Source organism: Heloderma suspectum, chromosome 7 (assembly GCF_057233095.1).
Source record: "Heloderma suspectum isolate Gila_16-S chromosome 7, 16-S_ref, whole genome shotgun sequence".
Lineage (NCBI taxonomy): Eukaryota > Metazoa > Chordata > Lepidosauria > Squamata > Helodermatidae > Heloderma > Heloderma suspectum.
This window is the reverse complement of record NC_139464.1, coordinates 50,377,072-50,399,826: the sequence shown is the minus strand read 5'-3', so window position 1 is coordinate 50,399,826 and position 22,755 is coordinate 50,377,072. Positions and strand designations below refer to the sequence as shown.

General features: G+C 44.5%; 1 protein-coding gene across 1 annotated transcript in view; it reads left to right on the top strand.

Moving 5' to 3' along the window:
* The window catches only part of ANO4 (anoctamin 4), a 183,989-nt gene that overhangs the window by 130,573 nt on the left and 30,661 nt on the right, over positions 1-22,755 (top strand). Inside the window, exons 13-17 of the mRNA XM_084811771.1 lie at positions 1,765-1,861; positions 2,967-3,027; positions 10,921-11,003; positions 15,611-15,751; positions 19,612-19,776. Of these exons, the coding sequence (XP_084667897.1) occupies positions 1,765-1,861; positions 2,967-3,027; positions 10,921-11,003; positions 15,611-15,751; positions 19,612-19,776 (547 nt within the window). The remainder of the gene's footprint in view (positions 1-1,764; positions 1,862-2,966; positions 3,028-10,920; positions 11,004-15,610; positions 15,752-19,611; positions 19,777-22,755) is intronic.

Sequence of the window (22,755 nt, the reverse complement as noted above, 5' to 3'; positions counted from 1 at the left end):
AGACTTAAAGGGGAAAAACAAATCATTACACATTATGCTTGTATGTGGGAATGGCAATTCTAAACAAAATACATTGATCATTGTCCTCTTTGACAAGGTTCGCAACCATTGGGGAGGGAAAATAAGCCACCGTGGCTTATTTTCACACCCCACACATGCCGGTTGCATGGTGTCTAAGTACTATAGTTACCCTTTCTGGGTGCGGCTTGGTGTGAGGTCTGAACCTGGTGAGGGTGGGTAGTGGGGGTGGTTTAAAAACCACCCCAGAACCAATAGCTTGTTCTAGGGTTGTGGGGTGGTTTGTTAACCACCCCTGCCACCCACCCTTGCCGGGTTCGGATGTCTTGACAAGCTGTGCCTGGCAGGGGTAATTATGGAAATTAGGAAGTGTGCAACCAGCGTGCATAGTGTGGGAAAATAAGCCACGGTGGCTTATTTTCCTTCCCTGATCATGCAAACCCGCCCTTTGTGTTTATCTTTTTCTTTTCCCTCTGTGCCACACAGTGCCCTCCAACTGTCTCTTTCTGCCCCACATCCCTTGTATATGGATGTGTGATACAAAAAAGAGAAATAAGTAGGGAGCTGTACAATGGAAAAATTCACAGATGCTCTGATTAATTTGAGCTTTTCCTTTATCAGTCTCAGCTATTCGCAGTGGTAAAATGGGACAAATGTCTTCTAGAATGTCCTTTAAATGATAATTGCTTAACTCCTTTTGTCATCTGGAGTTATTTGTTCTCTGAATGCATAATTATTAGTTCCTGCTTTCTGCTTCTGTCAAACTTGTAGTGTGGCTTTATGGTGCATCCGGGAGTGCCTCCATTTTCATTCATGCAATACTGGAGGATGTGTGCTGCTCACGTGCCAAATACAGACATGACTGTGACCTAAACAGAATTACAGTGACTGTGCTAGAGTGTTTTGCAGCCCAAATGCTTGTCTGAGCCCATCATTTCCTTCACGAGCACACCTCATCAAATAGAGCTGGGTGTCATCTGTGTTTTGGCATGGAAGGGGTGGTGAGTCAGAACGGTATCAGAAGACTAGATTTTATTTTAAATTTATTTTATGAATTATATGATGCATTGGTGCTTGGTGACTAGAGCACATTCCCCTACAGCAGATGTACTGTCCTACATGTCACTAAAAGGAACACCTGATGAGGATGACTGTTCTTCCACCTGTTGTACTATCGACAGGAATACAGGGAAGCATTTAATGAACACAACAATCCACTTATACTCACCCATTTTTGGAAACTCAACCCTCAGCATTTGGCACAGCTGCTACTCTAATTACAGAAAATGACATCTCATGCCTGTCCTGCCTTCAGCATAATGAAAAAACACAACATTCCACATAACAACTCTGGAAACACCTTTTCAGGAAAGTTAGTCAATGCAAAAATATTAAGATCATGTGATGATCTGCTGGCAAAAGGATACTAGGATATCACTGCAAAACCTGTAGCAAGATGTGAACACTCCATTACAAGTGTACAGTTCAATGATCTGTGTACACATGTATATAGATTGCATGCATGTAGAATGTTTACATGTTGAACAATCAATAGATGCACATGGATGTGTGAATCAACTTTGAGTCTTAAGCAAACATGTCTTGTTCCAGGTTTTACTATTTCAGATACCAGCAAAAGGGCAAGATTTTATATGACACACCACCCTACTGTCAAAATTATGAAAGCTCTTTGAAGTATGTTAGTTATAAACTAAGCTATTAATCATTACCTCTTTTCTTTTCCAGTAAAGAAGTCTGCCAAGCTACAGAGATTATAATGTGTCCTATATGTGATAAATATTGCCCCTTCATGAGGTTGTCAGACAGCTGTGTTTATGCTAAGGTAAACATAAAAAATCATTTTTCTTTCCAGCAACAGTTGTTGTTTTTAAACTTCGTATCATGAACAACATTCGCCTTTTAAAATTTAATGCCTGTTTCATAGGCATTAAATTTAACCCTCATGCAAATGAATGCAACTTTTTCAAACGACATGCCTCTACCTAAGGAATTTACAGGGTCCCTGGGAGAGTGTTCCAGAGGCCATAGAATATAGCAATGTCCCCTCCCAAGGCCATAGACATGAGTCGAGCCTGGAGCTTGCTGCCTGTATCGTGTCAATCCCTTACGATTGTGCTCTTAAGTATTGATGAATGTAAGACCAAGCACACTATGGTAGTAAAACTGGTGTTTTGGTGTGTATGTGGTTGTTGATAGATAAGTGCACAGAGAAAGGGAGGATTGTAGAGGAGGAGAGCCCCAGAGATATGATCTGATGAAAACATTCTAGAATCCTGAAAACATCATATTCCATAATTTTCCACAATAAAGCCAACATTAATTCTCTATTAAATCTCAGTCATCTATATCAATTACCATTTTCCGGCACAGTTCTGCACTTACCCTTCCTTGGTGATCTAGATTCTACAATAAATCATTGAAGCAGAGCCTTCTTTCAGCACTCATGTACCCATTCATACAACAGCAGGAAAAATAGCCAATGTACACAAGGGTCTGAAGAGGCCTTTGTACAGATGGCAGTTGTATCTCTGGGGTTTTATTCTAGATACAGTCTCAGTGTAATGAATTGCTTACCAGTATATCAGGATCAATGCTTTTCCTTCAGGAGAACAAGTAGTCTCTCCCTACTTGATCTGATGTTTCAGAAAGGCTCTTTCAAGGAATATTGGTCTAGACTTCCAACCAACTGAATTGCTGAAATGGTGGACTGGTAGTAAAAGTGTACCAAATGATTTGCTTATTACTGATAGCCCAATTACACTGAAACTTTCACTAAGACATGCTTGTGTTCCTAACACTAATCCTAAGTACTTTTTGTAGTTCAAGCAGATTTCCTGAATAGAATGTATATCTTATTTTTACAAAAACAGAAAAAATTGGGTGTTTTTTTTTCAAAATAAAAAGTTAAACTAGTTATCTTTCCCCAGGTAACACACCTTTTTGACAATGGAGCTACCGTCTTTTTTGCTGTTTTCATGGCTGTATGGGGTAAGTCATATTTTGAGGACAGATATAAGCTCTATTGTGGTATTATGCGCTAACACACATAAGAGGCACAGGGCTGTGCATCATAGCCCTGACATCCTTGTGTGCATCAGGCTCATCCTCTAAGTCTTCAGCCTCCCCATGTTGAGCAGGGAGGCCTCCAGAAAGCTTAAAACCCTTTGTGTGATCAAGGACCCTGATAAACCAGGGTTTCTGGTCACATGGAGGCATCTACTCACATTCAAGCAAACGGAAGTAGAAGTCCCCTGCAGAACTCCCCATTCAACATGGGGAGGTTGGTGACATTGGGCTGGCATACGTGGCCCCATGCCTCTTATACATGTTAGTGCACCCTGTTCAAACACAGTGCCTGGATAGGGCTAATGTCAATAAATTTTCATTTAAGATGTCTGCTCTGCAAAGAATCTTTTTAATTCCAGCACATCTAGTTTAAATGTCATTTGTAGACTAGTGAGTAACTTCATCCCTATGTCATGAAGAAACATGCCACGAAAGTCACACACATCACCCATGTTTAACACATGTGGCATAACTTTCAGAGTATGCCTGTACATTTGCTGGTGTAGGTAACCCCTTTCTGAAATTCTGATTTGAAATTAATGTCACATATGGGGGACAAATGCTTCAGAAGAAGACTTTGCCATGTCAGAGATTGTCATACTTTCTTCCTTCAGAGAACCCTTCCTGCTTGCACTTGTCTCCCAAAGAACCCATGTACGTTCTAAGTTGCATACTCATAGACAAACTACACAGTACATGAAGGACATATTTTATTAACGCATGCTTAGAGCTGGCCAGTTTCTTTTTTTCAGAAAAAGCAGCCATTCTGGGCTCTAGTCCAGATTGAGAGCATGGCATGTATGGAAGGGGTAAACCCTTCCCTCCCTTCTATCTTGCTGCTAAATGTCACCTCCCCGGCTGCTCTTTTCCCCTCAAATAAAATGTGTATTTGCAGAAAAATACCACCTTCAGGATGAAATAGCAGCTGGGGGAGGGGTGGATTTGGGGCAGGCAAATGGCTTCAGGAGGAAAGAGTTAAACCCCGCACAGCACAGTCTTGATCTAGATCAGGGCCCTGCATTTTTCATTGTCTGGAAAAAGAAAACTGGCCAATTCTGAGCATGCTTTTTAAAGCATGTGCTTAGCATAATGGGCAGTGTGGCCCTCATTCTACATTGGCCAGGACTTTGGGCCCCACCATTATTCCATGTAAACTAAGAATTCTTCCCAGAATACTCTCTGCATATTCTGTATGTAGAGGGTATTGATTTTACAAGAGTAAAGAAGTGTATGTGGATAGTATTGATTTTACAAGAGTAAAAAAAGTGGAAAAAGCCAGAGTACAGAGAGGCTATTTTCTGAACCAGTATTGGTCCTACATATTGCAGAACAGGACTGGTGAGTAGGCTGCCTTTTCAAGGAAGCTGGTCCACCACTATAGATCTTTTAACTGAGGAGTCACTACTAAGCTTCTGAGGAACACCAGGGTTTACCAGAACAGTTGGGCTGAATCTACATGGCGCAGTTTTACTGTTATCGTACTGCAGTGATTATTGGTGCCCATTGGTGTCATGTGTACCAATAGTTATCATTTCAATATGATAATGGTAAAACTGCTGTGTAGATTCAGCCTTGGAAATCCACTGACCCACAGGAGAGGACAGTGCCAGGGAGCCAGCATTATTCCATTCTTAATACGTTTCATGCTTTTAATGATGTGCTCTGAACTTAGTTTTTTTCAAATGTATAGGTAACAATTCCTTACTGTCAGGACACTGAGCCCATAGAATCCCAGAGTAGTTCTGATGCTGAGGAAGAGCAGTCGCTCCTTCGGGAGAGGAGCGCGCTCCTTTTTTCCCAGGACCAACAGCTGACGGAACTTCCTCCCACCCACATTCCTAGTTTAGAGAGCAGTCCAGGGAGTGACTCAGCACAGATAGCAGACTGGGGGGGATGCGCGGCGCAGACGCAGAGAGCGGTGCCAAATGGTTCACGCTCAAAGAACGGTTGCGCCCAGAGGATCCAAGGGAAAAGGGGAGGGATTCTCCCTAGTCCTTATATTCAGGGGTCTGCCAGTAATTGCCCTTCAAACGGGGACCAACTGTTCTAACTTAGGGCATAGGGATGCTGCTGCTCAGATCTAGTTGCTACCTGTAGAGCTGTTAAGTTGTAAAAGAAGAATAAAGCTTTGAAAAGAATCCCTTTGTCTGTGTCTGGACTTGGCTACTGGATTAGACTGAGAGCCCTCCAAGGAGCCCTTGACAGCTTGGTCCCCGTTCCTTTTTTTTTCTCTCCTCTCTCTCTCTCTCTCTCCGATTGCCTTATGGAGGGTGCTGGGGACCCAGCACTGCAAGCTCTGCTGCAAGAGAACCAGTTGCTCTGTGATCAGATGGCTCAACTGTCGGCGGCCATGCAAGATCTACAGGCTAGTTTTCACCCCCCCCCGCTTCCCCCACGCCGTAAATGCCTGGTGGCGTTGCCAGAGACGTTTTCTGGTGAGAAAGAAAGAAAGGCCCAATCAGAGCTGTACATGCGCCTTCGACCTGAGGATTTCCAGACGGAACAGGTTCGTGTGGGTTTCGTCGTTAGCCTGCTGTCGGGCATGGCAGCTAAATGGGCTTCGGGACTTCTTCTCGCTAATGACCCCCTGCTCGGGGACTATCAAGGTTTCATGACAGCCATGGCCCATTTTTTCGGTGACCCCCTGCACACGCAGATGGCTTCTCAGGAGATTTGCCGCCTCCAGCAGGGTAAGGACTCAGTTTCCAGCTACGCGACTTCTTTTCGCTTGCTGATGCAGGATTTACAGTGGAACGATGCCGCGCTACTGGCTCAGTTTTTGGATGGTTTGAACGACAAGATTTTGGATGAGTTGGCGCGTGCGCCCAGCCCGCCTACTTTGGAGGAGCTCATCCACACCTGCCTTCAGATAGTCGACTGGAGGGGCGCCGGTAGTCCCGGTGGAGAGCCAGGGGCCGGTATTTCCCTCCTCCCATTCCCCCATGTTTCCTGCCTCCTCCCCCACCCCCCGCTCTGACGCTGGGGGCAGAGGAGACCCCGATACAGCTGGGAGCTACTCGAGCCTCGCTGCCGCCAGAGGAGTTTAAGCGCCGCCGTGCTGAGCGCCGATGTTTTCGATGTGGAAAGCTGGGGCATTTCGCCAAGACCTGCTGAGTGACATCCACTGCTCTGCTGCCTCCTCCTCCTCCTCCTCCTCCTCTCCTTCCCCCTTCTCCTCATCCCCAGGCCTGACTAGGCTGCCCCCCAAACCTGTTGGGGGCCTCAGTTGTGGGGGTCAGTTCCCCACCGGGTGGGTGATTTCCCCAACCCCCCCCCCACCCTCCCATCTGCTGTTGCATGTTCACCTCTGCTCCTCTCAGAGGCGGGGGGTGGAGGCCCTGGCTTTAGTGGACTCGGGGGCGACGACCAGTTTCATGGATGAGACCTTCACCCTCTTTTCCACAAGATTCCTACCCTGCCCCTTCCTGCCCCCTTGGCAGTGGAGACCATTGATGGGCATCCTCTCTCTTCGGGCGCGGTGACCCGGATTACAGTTCCGCTCGCTATGCGCACCCAGTCCCACGTTGAGCAGATTCAGTTTCACTTAGCCAAGGTTCCCTTATGCCCAATCGTGCTGGGTATTTCCTGGCTCTCTAAGCACAACCCTCAGATTTCTTGGGGACTTCAGCAAGTGGAGTTTGCGTCTCCCTACTGCCGGGAGCATTGCCTCCCGGAGGAGGTGCCAGTCCCGGCCCAGGCCTTAACCCTTTCCTCCCCCTCCTTGTCTGCTTCTGGCAGTCCTTCAGCTACCGTCATCCTCCCAGAGAAGTCTGCAGCTTTTCGGGATGTGTTTGACAAGAAAGAGGCTGACCGGCTTCCCCCCCACAGCCCTTTTGACTGTGCCATTAACCTCATTCCAGGGGCGACCATCCCCGCTGGCCGGCTGTATCCGATGTTGGAGCCGGAGCTTCGAGCTCTGCGGGAGTTTTTGGACACAAATCTCAAACGCGGTTTCATTCGCCCCTCCTCCTCCCTCGCCTGCGCCCCTACCTTCCTTGTGGCCAAGAGGTCTGGAGAAATCAGGCCGGTGCACGATTTCCGAAACCTAAATTCCATCTCCATCCCTGACAGGTACCCCCTCCCCCTCATACCAGAGATGCTGGAGCGCCTGGGGCGAGCCAAGATTTTCACAAAGTTGGACCTGCGTAACGCATATAATCTCATTCGCATCCGGGAGGGGGATGAGTGGAAGACCAGTTTCGGGACCCGGTACAGAGCGTATGAATACCTAGTAATGCCTTTTGGGTTAGCCTGCACCCCTCCCACTTTTTCGCGTTTTATGAATGCCATCTTCAGGGACTATTTGGACACTTTCCTCATTGTGTATCTCAATGATTTACTTATATTTTCTGAGGACTCCGAGGCCCATCAACGCCATGTCCCTGCCATACTCCAGCACCTCCGCGAGAACCATCTTTATGCCAAGCTGGAGAAATGTGCGTTTGATATAACCTCTTTGGACATTCTTGGCTACGTTATTTCGCCTGACGGTATCAGGATGGATCCTGCAAAGGTCCAGGCTGTCCTCTCCTGGCAGGCTCCGTCCACCAAGAAGGACTTGCAACGTTTTCTGGGGTTTGCTAATTTTTACAGAAAGTTCCTGCCCAGTTTTGCTCGGCTCACTTCTCCTCTCACGGACCTCCTTAAGGGCAAGAAAGCTCCTTTTCATTGGACAGCATCAGCCCAACAGGCTTTCGATGAACTTAAGAAGCTTTTTAGTTCTGAGCTGATCCTGTTACATCCTGACCAGAGGAAGCCTTTTGTAGTGCAAACTGATGCCTCTGACTTCGCGGTGGGGGCGGTGCTCTTTCAGCCTCTTCGGGAGGGCGGAGGGCTGCAACCGTGCGCCTACCACTCCCGGAAACTGACCATGTCTGAGAGGAATTATACCATCTGGGAGAAGGAACTGTTGGCCATCAAGTCTGCTTTGGAGACCTGGCGTCATCTCCTGGAGGGGGCACAACACCCAGTCGAAGTTAGAAACGACCATCGCAACCTCGAACATCTTCAGACAGCCCGTGCCTTAAACCAGCGGCAGATTAGGTGGTCGCTTTTTTTTTCTCGGTTCCACCTTAAGATTTGCCATGTGAAGGCCTCAGACAACCTACAAGCGGATGCTCTTTCTTGTAAGCCTGAACTCCAGCCAGGGAGTGAGGAGACTTCCCCCCCCTCTCTGATTCTTCCCCCTCAAGGCCTGGCGGCAGCTGCAGTACCTCATTCTTGGAACAGGCCTGATGAGCGATCCTGGGATCCCGCGAAAAATGTGCATGCTCCGTTGCTCCTGAGGCGCTTCCACCAGCTGTACCCCTACAAACCTGGGTCCCAGGGGAGGAGCAGGAGGGAGGGCCTCATGGGAGCGGGGATGATGTCAGGGTGGACACTGAGCCCATAGAATCCCAGAGTAGTTCTGATGCTGAGGAAGAGCAGTCGCTCCTTCGGGAGAGGAGCGCGCTCCTTTTTTCCCAGGACCAACAGCTGACGGAGCTTCCTCCCACCCACATTCCTAGTTTAGAGAGCAGTCCAGGGAGTGACTCAGCACAGATAGCAGACTGGGGGGGATGCGCGGCGCAGACGCAGAGAGCGGCACCAAATGGTTCACGCTCAAAGAACGGTTGCGCCCAGAGGATCCAAGGGAAAAGGGGAGGGATTCTCCCTAGTCCTTATATTCAGGGGTCTGCCAGTAATTGCCCTTCAAACGGGGACCAACTGTTCTAACTTAGGGCATAGGGATGCTGCTGCTCAGATCTAGTTGCTACCTGTAGAGCTGTTAAGTTGTAAAAGAAGAATAAAGCTTTGAAAAGAATCCCTTTGTCTGTGTCTGGACTTGGCTACTGGATTAGACTGAGAGCCCTCCAAGGAGCCCTTGACACTTACTAAGAATGTTTCAAAAACGTGTATCCGTCATGCAGTGGTGTTGATGCAATGGCTAGCTCAGGGACAGGCAACATGTGGTCTGTGAGTCACACGTGGACATTAAAAAGATAAAAACATTTTGGGGGAAAGAGACACCCACAGTGGCTACAGAGCTTGTTTGCAAGCTAATTTTGACCCTTTTGCTGCCCCATAGCCACTATGGACACTATTTTAAAAAAAGGGGGGACACCTGCGAGGGTGCGTATGTGTGTGGCCCATGGGGATGTCTGGGGGGCAAAAATGGTACCTGGATCTTCTGAGGTTGCCCACCCCTGGGATAGATAGTCAAAGCTCACTGATCTCTTGAACCCAATATTGAAATTAATGATAGATTTCCAGCACAAATGTTTCAATGAGGCCTTTGGTATTCAATCAGTTGTCTGCCAATATAGTCCTTAATTATGTTAATAGTATTAGAATTATATCCTGGAAGAGTAGCAAATGTTCATGTCTTCTGAAAGAATAAGAAAGGGCTTTTTCTGTCAGGCATCCTGCTGAGAGGAAAAGCTCTGCTGAATTTGTGCAAACTTGTATCTGTGGCTGAACACAGTCAAATCCTTGCTCAAGCAAAATTTACGGATGCAGCGTTTATCTCAGAAACAATCTGAGATCTGTAACATCTAGATGTTGCACATTTGTTTGTAGTGGAAGGCCGTAGCTCAGTGGCTGAGCACACCTGCTTTGCATGTAAAAGGCCCCAGGTTCAATCCCTGGCATCTCCAGGTAGGGCTGGGAAAGTCTCCCATCAGAAGCCCTGGAGAGCCACTGCCAGGCAGTATAGATAATACTGGAGCAGTTGGACCAATAGACTGACTTGGTCTAAGACAGCTTCTTGTGTTCTACATTTCCTCCCTAAAGGAGGCTAAAATGCTGCTGTAGAGAAGTCAAGACAAAATTGCTCTTTCCATGTACAACAGTAATTTCAGAATTAAAGTAACAGCTTTGTAATGATATATTTGAGTAGAAATCTTCTAATGCAGTGGCCATGTTAATCTGCAGGATCAAGGTGTATGCTTCCAGGCTGGAAAGGGGGAACATTTTCCTCATTTGGCTGCCTATTGCCCTTAAAAATTACAGTGAGCAATAAACTGACTCTTTATAAATCATATTTGGCAAATTTTCTGAAAGCAGTACTTCGTGAATACTATTTTGGTCATCAAAAGAGTTGCTGTTTAAAGATATCTGTTTATGCAATAAAATAAAATATTGTGCCCTGATGAAGGTATTCATCAAGAGTAATGAGATGATAATAAGTGAGTGGGACCTGAACTGATGATACAAGAAAGGGGATTTCAAGAAAACATTAGGAAGAACTTCCTGATGGTGTGAGCAGACCTGATTCACACAATCACCGTGGGTTAAACAAACCATGATGTCTTGTTGAAGCCACAGTGCATGTAGGGCACCATTGCTTAATTACCTGCCCAGGAGCAGCTTCTCATGTCATCTGAACCCAGGCAAGCATGGCTTGTTGGAGGGGGAAACAATCCTCAAAAAACCCATGAGCTGTTGTCGAGTTATTTGAGGATTGTTTTGCCCTCCAACAAGCCATGTTGCCCAGGTTCGGATGGCATGACAAGCTGCAGGTGAGCAATTAGGCAAGTGGTGCCCAATATGCACCATGGATTCAACAAGCCACCGTGGCTTATTTAACACATGGTCATTCTGTGAATCAACCCATTGTTGTAGAATGTGGTGGACTCTCCTAACAGAGTTTTTAAAGCAGAGGCTGGATGGTCACCTACCATGGATGCTATAACAGTGGATATCCTGCATCAGCAGGGGGTTGAACTAGATGAAATTTGAGGTCCTTTCTGACTCCATGCTTCTATGATTCTACAACTTATTTTAATTCTACAATGTGATCTTGTATAGAGTTTTTCTTCCATTTCTCTCCTGTAGCAACTGTTTTCCTGGAATTTTGGAAAAGGAGACGAGCAGTCATTGCTTATGACTGGGACTTGATAGACTGGGAAGAAGAGGAGGTTTGTATGGATATTTTGCAGCTTTATTAGCTATAGTAAGAAGAAGGTTTAGTAAAGATGGCTGCAAAATAGAACTTAACCTTAAGGGGAACAGGAATTTCCCAGCACATAGCTTGCTTCCCTGCCCTTTTCTTTCAGAGCCTTTCTAGGCCATGGCATTTTATATTAGCTGAATCACTGACACAGCAGGTGAACAAAATCAGTCGAGCAACAGTTCCTAAAATAAAGTGATTGGCAGCTGTGCAGGCAAAGCAAGGCAACTTTGTGATGTCTTATTAGGCCTATTTCTCACTGAGATGGCAAACTTGTACTCTGGTTCAGATATAAAGTTATGGGGTTTTTAGTAATGATGAAAGACAATTGCCTAGAAAGGCAATTAACTGAGAAAAAACAAAAAAGGCAAAACAGATGCCACATGCTCACAAGGCTGTCTTAGGATAACAAAGGAGACCACACTCTTTTTTAGTGAAGGAACGGTAAAATAGTTTACTAACAATATTCTTGCATATAAGATTCAGGTACAGCATAGGGCTTCAAAAGGAGTTTGTTCAGTCCATTTTGTGTTCCATTACACAGGCAGGAGTGGGAGAGCAAGTATACACGTGCTCCCAGCAATGAAGGATGTTGGCGGTGGGAGGTAGGGGAGGAGCAAAATCACAGGAAACCACATTGTAGGCTATAGAGATCCTAAGGCTAGCTATGGTCTAACTTCCCATGCATTAACTAACTGCAACACTGCCCCCTTCCAGTAACTTGCAGATGAAGTTGCAATATTCCCAACATAAAGATCCCAGCTTGCTAAACCATGGTTTAGCAAGGCAGGAGTGAGGATCAGACCCACATACTTGCCTCTTCCCTCATCTCCTTTGCATGCCAGCTTGGGCGCTTCACCCCTGATCTGTTCAAATCAGAGTTTCCTGTTACATCTGAAGTGGGGGACTCTAATGTCATTTTTAATGTCATTTTTCTAACTAGGATGTTAAACCAAAAAGAAACTGCCATTTAAGGCCCTAGTTCATAAACTGACATTAAACTAGAGTTCTGCATTTCAGATGTAAGAGGGAACTCTGCTTTAACATTGACCAGATCAGGATTAAAACAGCTGGTGGGCAAAGGGGAGAGGGAGGAACATGTGGGTCCAACACTCATTCCCAGCTTGATAAACCATGATTTTGCAAGATGGAATTCTGTTTGGGCTGTACCATTTCAGAGTGCAGGTGGGGATTCGCATGACTAAGTGTTCTTCCATGCAGGGAATTTTTTTGTACATAGAACACTGGCATGTCCAGGAGAAACCTAGAACCTGTCTCCCTGACAAGAGATTTTTTGAGAGGTTGCAAGACAGTCAGGAGGTTGATTTGTGGGCACAAAGGGGTTAAGGAGGTTCACTTCTGAGTCAGGAATACTTTACTCAGTGAGTATGGATAGCACTCTCAAGTACTTGAAAGGTTGTCACAGAGAGGAAAGCCAGGATCTCTTCTCGATCATCCCAGAGTGTAGGCCACGGAACAATGGGCTCAAGTGACAGGAAGCCAGATTCTGGCTGAACATCAGGAAAAATATCCTGACTGTTAGAGCAGTACAACAGTGGAACCAATTACCTAGGGAGGTGGTGGGCTCTCCCACACTGGAGGCATTCATGATGAGGCTGGACAGCCATCTGTCACGGATGCTTTGACTTAGATTCCTGCATTGAGCAGGGGGTTGGACTCAATGGTCTTATAGGCCCCTCCCAACCCTACTATTCTATGATTCTAGGACTCTATGACTCTATTACCAAAGGCAGAGCAGAAAATTAATCTCTACCAAGCTATCTTGCTTTCTGCTGACAGATAAAGGAACTAAGCATAAGTTTATTCAAACTTCTTTTAATTGCTAACAACAGTTATTAACCCTTTAGCCTTACTAGGTTTATTATATGAAAGAATTTGTTGGGGTCTTTTGAATCTTTTTGTTTACACATCTGTAAATAGCCTTGTTCGTAAGAGTAAATTTATTTGCCGCTGAATTTAATTTTTAGTTGCAAATCTTGGCTTGTGGCACTGCTGTTTTTATCATTGGAAGCAGCCCAATCCAGAATACCCCCAGGATCACACACCAAAGGAAGGGCCTCACCACACATTATGTTAATTGCCTGGATTGCAGACACATCGGGTGGTTTTTTAAAATTAATCCTTGGTGCAGGGTCATGATTCCTTTGGAGCCAACGGACAATCCCAATGAAAATTCCCCGCAACTGCAGTTAGCAATTTAAAAATCTCTGTGTATTGGAGGGGGGGCATTTTCTTCAGGATCATGGCTGAGCGGTGAGGGTAAAACTTTCCTTCCTTCCATGCTGCAGTCCCAAATGCTTTGTTGTTGTTCAGTCATTCAGTCATGTCCAGCTCTTTGTGACCCCATGGACCATAGCACGCCAGGCCTTCCTGTCCTCCGCTCTCTCCCAGAGTGTGCTCAAGTTCATATTCATTGCATCGGTGATGCTATCTAGCCATCTCATCCTCTGCTGTCCCCTTCTCCTTTTGCCTTCAGTCTTTCCCAGCATCAGGGTCTTTTCCAGAGGGTTTTCTCTTCGCATTAGGTGGCCAAAATATTTCAGCTTCAGCTTCAGTATCTGTCCTTCCAATGAGCACTCAGGGTTGATTTCCTTTAGGATGGACTGATTTGACCTCCTTGCAGTCCAGGGGACTCGTAAGAGTCTTCTCCAGCACCACAGTTTGAAAGCATCAATTCTTCGGCGCTCAGCCTTCCTTATAGTCCAGCTCTCACAGCCATACGTTGCTACTGGGAAAACCATAGCTTTGATTAGACGGACCTTTGTCGGCAAGGTGATGTCTCTGCTTCTTACTATGTTGTCTCGGTTTGCCATAGCTTTCCTCCCAAGGAGCAAGCGTCTTTTAATTTCATGGCTACAGTCACCGTCTGTGGTGATCTTGGAGCCCAAGAAAATAAAATCTGTCATAGCTTCCATTTCTTCCCCTTCTATATGCCAGGAAGTGATGGGGCCAGATGCCATGATCTTCGTTTGTTTAATGTTGAGTTTCAAACCAGCTTTTGCACTCTCCTCTTTCACCCTCAACAAGAGGCTCTTGAGATCCTCTTCGCTTTCTGCCATTAGGGTGGTATCATCTGCATATCGGACGTTGTTGATATTTCTCCCGGCAATCTTAATTCCGACCTGTGATTCATCCAACCCGGCGTTTCTCATGATGTACTCTGCATATGAGTTAAATAAGCAGGGCGACAATATGCAGCCTTGTCGTACTCCTTTCCCAAGTTTGAACCAATTGGTTGTTCCATGTCTGGTTTTTACTGTTGCTTCTTGACCTTCGTAGAGGTTTCTCAGGAGACAGGTAAGGTGGTCTGGTACTCCCATCACTTTACGAATTTGCCACACTTTGTTGTGATCCACACAATCAAAGGCTTTAGCGTAGTCAATGAAGCAGAAATAGACATTTTTCTGGAATTCTCTTGCTTTCTCCATGATCCAGCGAACGTTGGCGATTTGAACTCTAGTTCCTCTGCCTCTTCAAAACCCAGCTTGTACTTCCGGTAGTAAATGCCAATGCTTAGGATTACATTTTTTAAATCCCCCGACAGCACCAGAATTTAGTGGGCCATCAGCACACCGCTGTGGGGTCCTGCCTAGCAGCACCGACCTGCCCCTCCCCACCTGGTACTGCTGCAGTCCCTGCTGCTGTGAGAGCCACCATGTGGTACAGCTGCTTGCTGCCATTGTGGCCAGTCACTCCTCACTCCTCCCAGCAGACATGTTTTCTCTTGCCATGGAAGGCCACAGAGCTGCTTAGGGGAGCCAGGCTGGTGCTCTGCTTGGTTCCATAGCAGCCAGACACCTTGTTAATTCCCCAGGAGGCAATGCTCAACATCAGTGTTGGGCACTGCATACAATGGAATCTAACACAGCGGCTACCCACCATAGAACTGAGTGGAGCACCAGCTCAGAGTTGGCTCCCGTAATAAGCACTGCTACGGGGTAAAATGTGGCAGATGTGTGCATGGAGAAGAGGTTGAGGTGAATGACTGGTGGTGGCAGCAAGCCACAGTGTCATGTCATGACTCTGATAGCAGTGCCAGCAGAGCAGGCACCCAGAAGGGTTGGTGAGGGATCTTCAGCAGGCGCCCATCCATGTTGACCCCCTGACACAAGCCCTGCCTGACATGGCTGCAAATCGCACACTTAATATACCATGTAGTTAATCCCTTATTCTGTCACATATATTGGTAATATTTTCCACACCAGTGAATATCCACCAGAAGGGAGAAACTGGGAGGAGCCAGAAATTATTTGTCTTTCAAAAGGTTTTCTGCTATAACTCCATCCTAAAGAACATTATTTTTCCCACTAAGGAGGGCATTACAAAGCTGTACATATTTCTTAGCTTCTGGCAGGAGCAGAAAACCCTTCCTTATGGTAACTTTCAATTACTTCCTCAGGAGGTATATTTTAGCATTTAATATTTTTAAATGGCTCAGCCTGCTTCCCTAGTTAAATTAATTCATGTATTAATAAAAATAATTTGATAAAACTCAAAAAATGGCTTTCTAGAAAATGTTGTCTAATTCTACATAAAAATTGTTCATTTCTTTAGGAAGAAATACGGCCCCAGTTTGAAGCCAAGTACTCCAAGAAAGAGAGAATGAATCCGATATCTGGAAAGCCGGAGCCTTACCAAGCATTTGCAGATAAATGCAGCAGAATTATTGTTTCTGCATCTGGAATATTTTTTATGGTTTGAAAATTTTAATTCCTTTGGAGTTGCCTGAAAACTAGACTTTCTTGTTTCTGTTGGCAAAATGTGAAGTTTAGAAGTTGGTTTTGTAGTAATATTAAGCTGTTCCTGCTGTTTAAAATGGTTTCTGTCAGAGTCTGACGTCTAAGTTTTAGAAATCGCCACCATACAATGGTATTTAACATGTTATTTCTGAAACACATGTACTTGCTAGCAGGTTCCACAAATATAAATAAGATTTAGGACTGACTAACGTACTCAGAAAAGCACATGGTACAGCCCTTCTGGGATTATGCCACTTCAGTATACAGAGATAGGGGGTTTCACATTTAAATGACCTCACCATACAGGGCCTGGTAGACTCCCATGAAGCAGGGCGAGGCACTTGCATCAGGCGGTGGAGTGGGAAGAGCAGCAAATTGTGCCGGTCCCCCCGCCCACCAGGAGGGCCTGCCAGTCCTGCCCTCCTGCCTCCATGGGGGCCCTTTGGATCAGCTGCCTGCCCTCTGATTCCCTCGTTGAGCTCCCCCCTACTTTAGCTGCCACCACATCAGCTCTATGGAGAGCCATGCAGCCAGAAGTGGCTGCAGGGCTCTTGTAAGACCTGAGTGAACTCTTGCAAGAACCCTGCAGCCATTTCTTCTGGCTGTGTGTCCCTCCATAGAGCTGATACAGCAGCAGCAGCAAAGGTAAGGGGAAGGAGGGCACAATGTGGCAGTGGGAAGGGGAGTGATCTGACGGCGGCACATGTTCTCCCCAGCTCAGGCGGCAAGAGAGAGCTTTGGCTGGGGTGCTGCCAGCGTGCTTTAAAAAAAAAAAAAAAAACTGTCCAGGAAAAGCTATCGGGGAAAGTGCTCTTGCCTAACCTTAGTGCAGGTTGCTGCTGACAATTCATATCACAGCATGATGTATTTGAGACCTCCACACATGCATGGCAAGACCTAGCAGCCATTTGAGGCTCCAATGGAATAGGCACTTGAGAATCCAGTCTGGACATCTGGTGTAAAGTTGACACAAACCCCAGATTGGTTTTGCTGCAGAACAAACTAGGTCTGCCTATTCTGTACTCAGAAGCTGGAAAAGATGCCTACTTGCAGAATAAGTAGACCACTTGAGTGCCCAGACAAACACTTGCATAGGGAATTCACATAGTACAGGTAGGCAGGTTTCCCCACCTTTGAATATACTCATCCATGTGCATGCTATATACATAAGTTAAAATAGTCTTCCTCAAGACCATCAGTAAGATGAGCTTAATTTGAATTGTGGTAATGAAGACAATTGGTGGCATGAAGATGACTGATAAACAATTCACTAAAGCCTATTTTAAATCTGAAGCATTTAAAAAATGTGATCACAGTGTTCTGAAATATTTTTAGTTATCAGTATTAGGTTTCAGTAATTGAAATCCATTTTGCAAAGGTGCTTCAGCATCAAAAGAGCTTAAAACAGAACATTTCCTCTGTAGGGAAGTGGATGTAATCATACTTGTAACGATTAATGGGATTTCTGAAGTTTATAAATTAAGTGTCCCTCTAACGGCTAGAGAGCTTGCTTCTTTGCTTTGCTTTGTCTTGCTTCTTCTGTCTACTAGGAAATGAAGCTTAGTGAACAACTCTGTCCTTGCTTTTGTTGATTCATCTCCCATATTGACATTAATAACACTTTCCATTTAAGTAAGTGCTTCATCATCTGTAGGTCCCAAAGCACTCTGCAAACATTATACACTTGAATGAATCTTCCCAATGATCTAGATGCCCATATTTATGACAGTGATAGTCACTTAGTTGTGTAAGATCTCATTTGGGACTTGAGTTCCTTTTGTATCATTGCACATCAGTGTTAATTGACTTCTCACAGAAGAAGGGGTCATCATAGTGTCATCATAAGAGATTTGGTCTGCTCAGCATAAGGCCTCACTTCAGCAGAGCAGTTAAGCATATGTCAGAAAAGCAATTAAGCACCAGTTAGTTTAATTGCATTGCTGAACCAGAGCCTACTTGAACCCTTCAGAGAAAGAGTGTGGAAACTGTCAGCACTTTGATATGACTTCAAAGAGCTAAGTAACTTGGTTGTGGAGAGAAGGAGAAATCTGCGGTTTCCTTTCAGTGCTAAAAAAAATAAAATTCATCTAGAAAAGCACAGAAAAATTTCATATTTTTGATACATTTCTTTGTCATCCTGCTTTTACATGGTGCTCCCAGTGGCTTCAGCAACTCTGCAGCATCAAATACTCCCTGACCATTCATCGTGCTTCAAAATGTTGCATACTGCGGTTTTACCATTAGGCAGAGTTGTTTAATTACGTAGTCTTGTGAATCCTAATATCAAAGTTGTCTTCACACTCATTTGAGCAGTTTCCAAGGAAAAGCAAACAGGTGTAGGAAAAGAATATGAAATACAATAATAAATCTGAGCAAGATTCATAGTGGTTAGAGTGCTCCCTCAGTTAAAGAAATCTTCCAATTCTAAGTGGGGGGGATGGAAAATGCTGGGTCATCTACCACTTCTGAATAGTGTGCCAGCCTAGGCAGGAGATATGTGTGGGGGGAGTGGGGGGTGAACAGTCCTTTTCTTCTCTGCTTAAATCTTATCCCCCCCCCCCCCACTGGTTCCAGGTGCCAGGCTGGCATGTCCGGGAGCAATCCTGGAGCTTCTCCAGCAAATGGAGGGGGCTGTTGTCAGCAGGAACATCTCCAGCACTACAGTTAAACCTGCAGAGTTTTATGTGAGCATAACCCGGGCCAGGGTGCACACACCCTATCCCTGCTGGTGGAGCTCCTCTATCTGCCTGTCCAAGGATTGCTCTGCTGATCAATTCATTATATAAATTTTAATCATTGATTAATTGATCCATTAGATCCGCATGCACTGGCATATTTATAAAACAATGGTACTGGAGAAAAAAACCTGCTTTGTTTCTAGACGATGTGTGCACATATCACAGCAAGCACCATTCTGGAGCAGCATTTCCTCCTCTGTGTGAGAGAGAAGCAGGAATGCCTCTTCAAAAATGGTGCTGCCACCCATTTCTTGTAAGTTCTTGTATTAAAATATTGTTTTAAAAATCTGCTGCCAGTTAATCAGGATGAACTTTTTAGAGGATCGAAAGGGGTTCAATCAATTAATATAAATGATTATATTTATGTCACAGCCCTAATTATGATCGATTTTGCATTGTTCTTTCAAATGCATAGGTTTTAACAAGTATTTTGAAACTGTGCAGAAAAGTGGAGTAACAATAACAATAACAATAATTACTTTTCTTTATAAAATAATTTCAAAGTGGCTTGCAGACAAATATAAAACAACCCTAAATAAAAGATAACGCTACATAAAACCAGCTACAATAAATATGAACCATTGGTTAAAAGAGCATTCAGCAAAGCTTAAAACGTCTGGCCCAAAGTGGAAAGATTTCTCTTGGGATCTCAAAGAAAGCAACATTGGTGCCAGGCAAAGTTCTTTGAGGACAGCATTCCTAACAGGGATGCCATTATCCAAAAAGCCCTCTAAGTGGCAGCATTGTTGTTGTTGATGATGATGTGGAGCTATTGTGTGAAGATGAAATTGCATGGGTACATTTAATTGGTTTTTGTAGAAATGATATTTGGTGCAGGAACATTTTTCTGGTTATGACATTGGCAAGAAAAAGATATTCCATTAAGATGTGGAGCAACAAATGCAGTGCCTCAGAATTGTCCCACAATCTCCACAAGTCCAATGCCATCAGTGTCTCAATCTTCTTAAGAAAATCAATATATTTGTGGGTTGCCACTTGAATGTTTGCAATGTTTGAGGAATTCATTATTACTGTATTGATTTTCAGTTGTACTTATCTGTTCTTTTCCCCACCCTAGATCTGTGTGGTGATTGCTGCTGTTTTTGGCATTGTTATTTACCGTGTCGTGACTGTCAGCACTTTTGCTACCTTTAAATGGGCTTTAATCAGGAATAATTCTCAGGTTGCTACTACTGGGACTGCAGTATGCATTAACTTTTGCATCATCATGCTACTGAATGTCGTAAGTAGAGATTGTTATATCTGGGTGCATATCAGTCTATGGTTTGATGGTTTCTCATTGGTACTCAGATTTCTCTAATAGGAAATTAGTTTACAGAACTGTGCAGATTTGTCAGATATTATTAGACCAAGACCTAACTGTAATAGGATTATCTAGCTGCAGACATTAAACCTAGGGGAAATATTATTTTTTAAAAGTTTAATGAAGTAAAAGTATACCCATGAAATGTTCTATGTATATACCTAAAACAGAATGGATTGGATCCTGAGAGCTGCAAGTGGAAGGAACTTCATGGAAGGGGTCTTCCCCATTCCCTCTTGCCTCTGCACCTTCCCAGAAAGCTTCTGCGGAGGGTTGTGAGATGTCCTGAACAGCCTCATATTTGTGCCATATGTTTTTATTTGCAAGTTCTAAAGACTGCAATATGCAACCCATTTAACCCAGAGTATTTAGATTTCAGCTGATTTCTTTTGAGGCAACATATTTTGTACATACTTTAATTAATAACACTTTTGAAAAAAATTTTCATGGCCAAACTCTGCTCTGACCTATACAAAAACCTTTGAACAAAAATGACCTTGCAGTTAAATAATAAATAATACAGTTGCTATGAGAGGCAAGAGTTAAGGAGCAGCGAAGAGATTAATGTGCAAGAGAATACAATCAGCAGTAATGTATTCTTGTGTGCATTTGTCTTGACAAGATTAGATGACATGATTAGATGACATTCAATCAAATATCTCCAAGACAACCACAAAGCCTCAGTTGAAATTGTCTCTGTCTCTAGAATAACAAGACCCATTTAGAGAGCAATCCTACACACACTTCTATTGGAGTATGCCCCACTGGACATAATTAGTTCAGAGTAAACACACATATGATTGCACTGCACATGACAATATTGCTTTCTGTACATATTTCTAGTATACTAGAGACCGAATTTGAAATTTTTAGAATGCATTTTAAATGCTCAACTAACATTTGGGAAATCCAGGAGGGATCCCTCAAAAAAGAATTCATATCCATATGCCCCTATTCAGCTGGGAGCATACGTGTGTGGAATTAGGTTTCTGCAAACATAAGCTGGATGGGGAACAGCAGCAGCAAATGAGTGTTGCACTTTCTCTTCTTGATCCATCTATTATGGCTGCATGTAATTAGCCCTTTTTTAAATAAAAAGATGAAGTCTCACCATAGTAGGGTTGGACTGAATTTATAAGGACCATTTCTCAGCCATTTCGTCCACTTTGAAATTGGCTGATTTCTTTGGGCTATATTTGGGGGGTGAGGTGAAATTATTTGTGGAAAAGAGAATTGGAGTAGCTGCCATTTTGTTTTCCCCAAAAAGGTCTACTCTTAGGCGCTTTTTGAATTTTTGGAAATTCAGAATGGCTGCCAACATTAAAGAATAACCGCTTCCTTTGCTACTCACTGATGCCCACCTATATAGTGAACACAGGTTTTTTTGTTTATTTTATTTATTACATTTTTATACTGCCCAATAGTTGAGGCTCTCTGGGCAGTTCACAATCGAAAACATAAAATACAACATGACAAGACACAATGTAAAACTTTTAATAGTTTAAAAGTACCACATAAAACCAAAATAAAACTCAGCAACAGCAGTTACAGCCCAGGGAAAGCCTGTGCGAACAGGTGTGTTGTCAGGAGGCATTTAAAAGATTTTACATTTTCTGCCTCCTGAACTGCATGAGGCTGTTTTTTTTCCCCAGAGGGTGGGTGCCACTACAGAGAAGACCCATGTCGAGGTTCTTCATGGAGATGTTCCATTAGTTCTGGAATGACCAGCAAGACCTCCTCTGAAGATCTTAAATATCATTTAGGTATAGGTATCATTTAGGGAAAGCAGTCTACTACATATCCTGGTCCCAAGTTGTTTAGGGCTTTATATGATAATAACATAAGCCCATACATGGCTCAGGAGCTAATAGGCAGCCAGTGCAGTTCTTTTAAAACAGCGGTTATGTGAGCATGGCTAGGTGTCCCAGTGAGCACCCTAGCTTCTGCATTCTGCACTAGCTGCAGCTTCTGAACCATGCACATGGGTAGCCCCACATAGAGCGCATAGCAGTAGTCTAATTGTGAGGTACCAGTGCATGGATCACCATGGCTAGGCTATCCCTATCCAGGAACGGGCATAGTTGGCATACCAACCAAAGTTGGCAATGAGCACTCTGGGCCACTGAGGCCACCTGGGCCTCCAGCTACAAAGACAAATCCAGGAGCCCCCCCCAAAAAAACTATGGACCTACTCCTTCAAAGGGAGTGCAACCCCTCCAGAACAGGCAAACACCCCAATTCCTGGACTTGGGAACTGCCAACCCATAGGGTCTCTGTCTTATCAGGATACAGTTTCAGTTTATTGGCCTTCATCCAAGCCATAACTGCATTGAGACACCAGTTCAGAATTTGCATGGCCTCTCCCAATTCAGGTGTCACAGAGAAATAGAGCTGGGTGTTGTCAGCATACTGGTGACAGTATGCCCCAAATCTCCGGAATACCACTCCCAACGGCTTCATATAGATATTAAATAACATTGAGGACAGGATGGTGCCCTGTGACACCCCACTGTTCAGCTGCCATGGGGCTGAGGTGCAGTTACCCAATGCTGTTCTATAGAACTGACCCCAACAGTATGGGTTGAACTGCTGTAGAACAATGCCTCCAACTCCCAACTCACGGAGGCAGTCTAGGAGGATACCATGGTCAGCGGTATCAAAAGCCACCGAGAAATCAAGAACAAGTAACAGGGTTGCACTCCCCCTGTCTCTGTCCTGAAGAAGGTCATCCATCAGGGCAATCCAAGGCTGATTCTGTCTCAAAACTGGGTTTGAATCCAGAGTGGAATGGATCCAGATAATCAGTTTCATCCAAGAATGCCTACAGTTGAGACACCACCACTCTCTCAAGCACCTTACTCAAGAATGGTGTTTGCAACTGGACAATAGTTAACATAG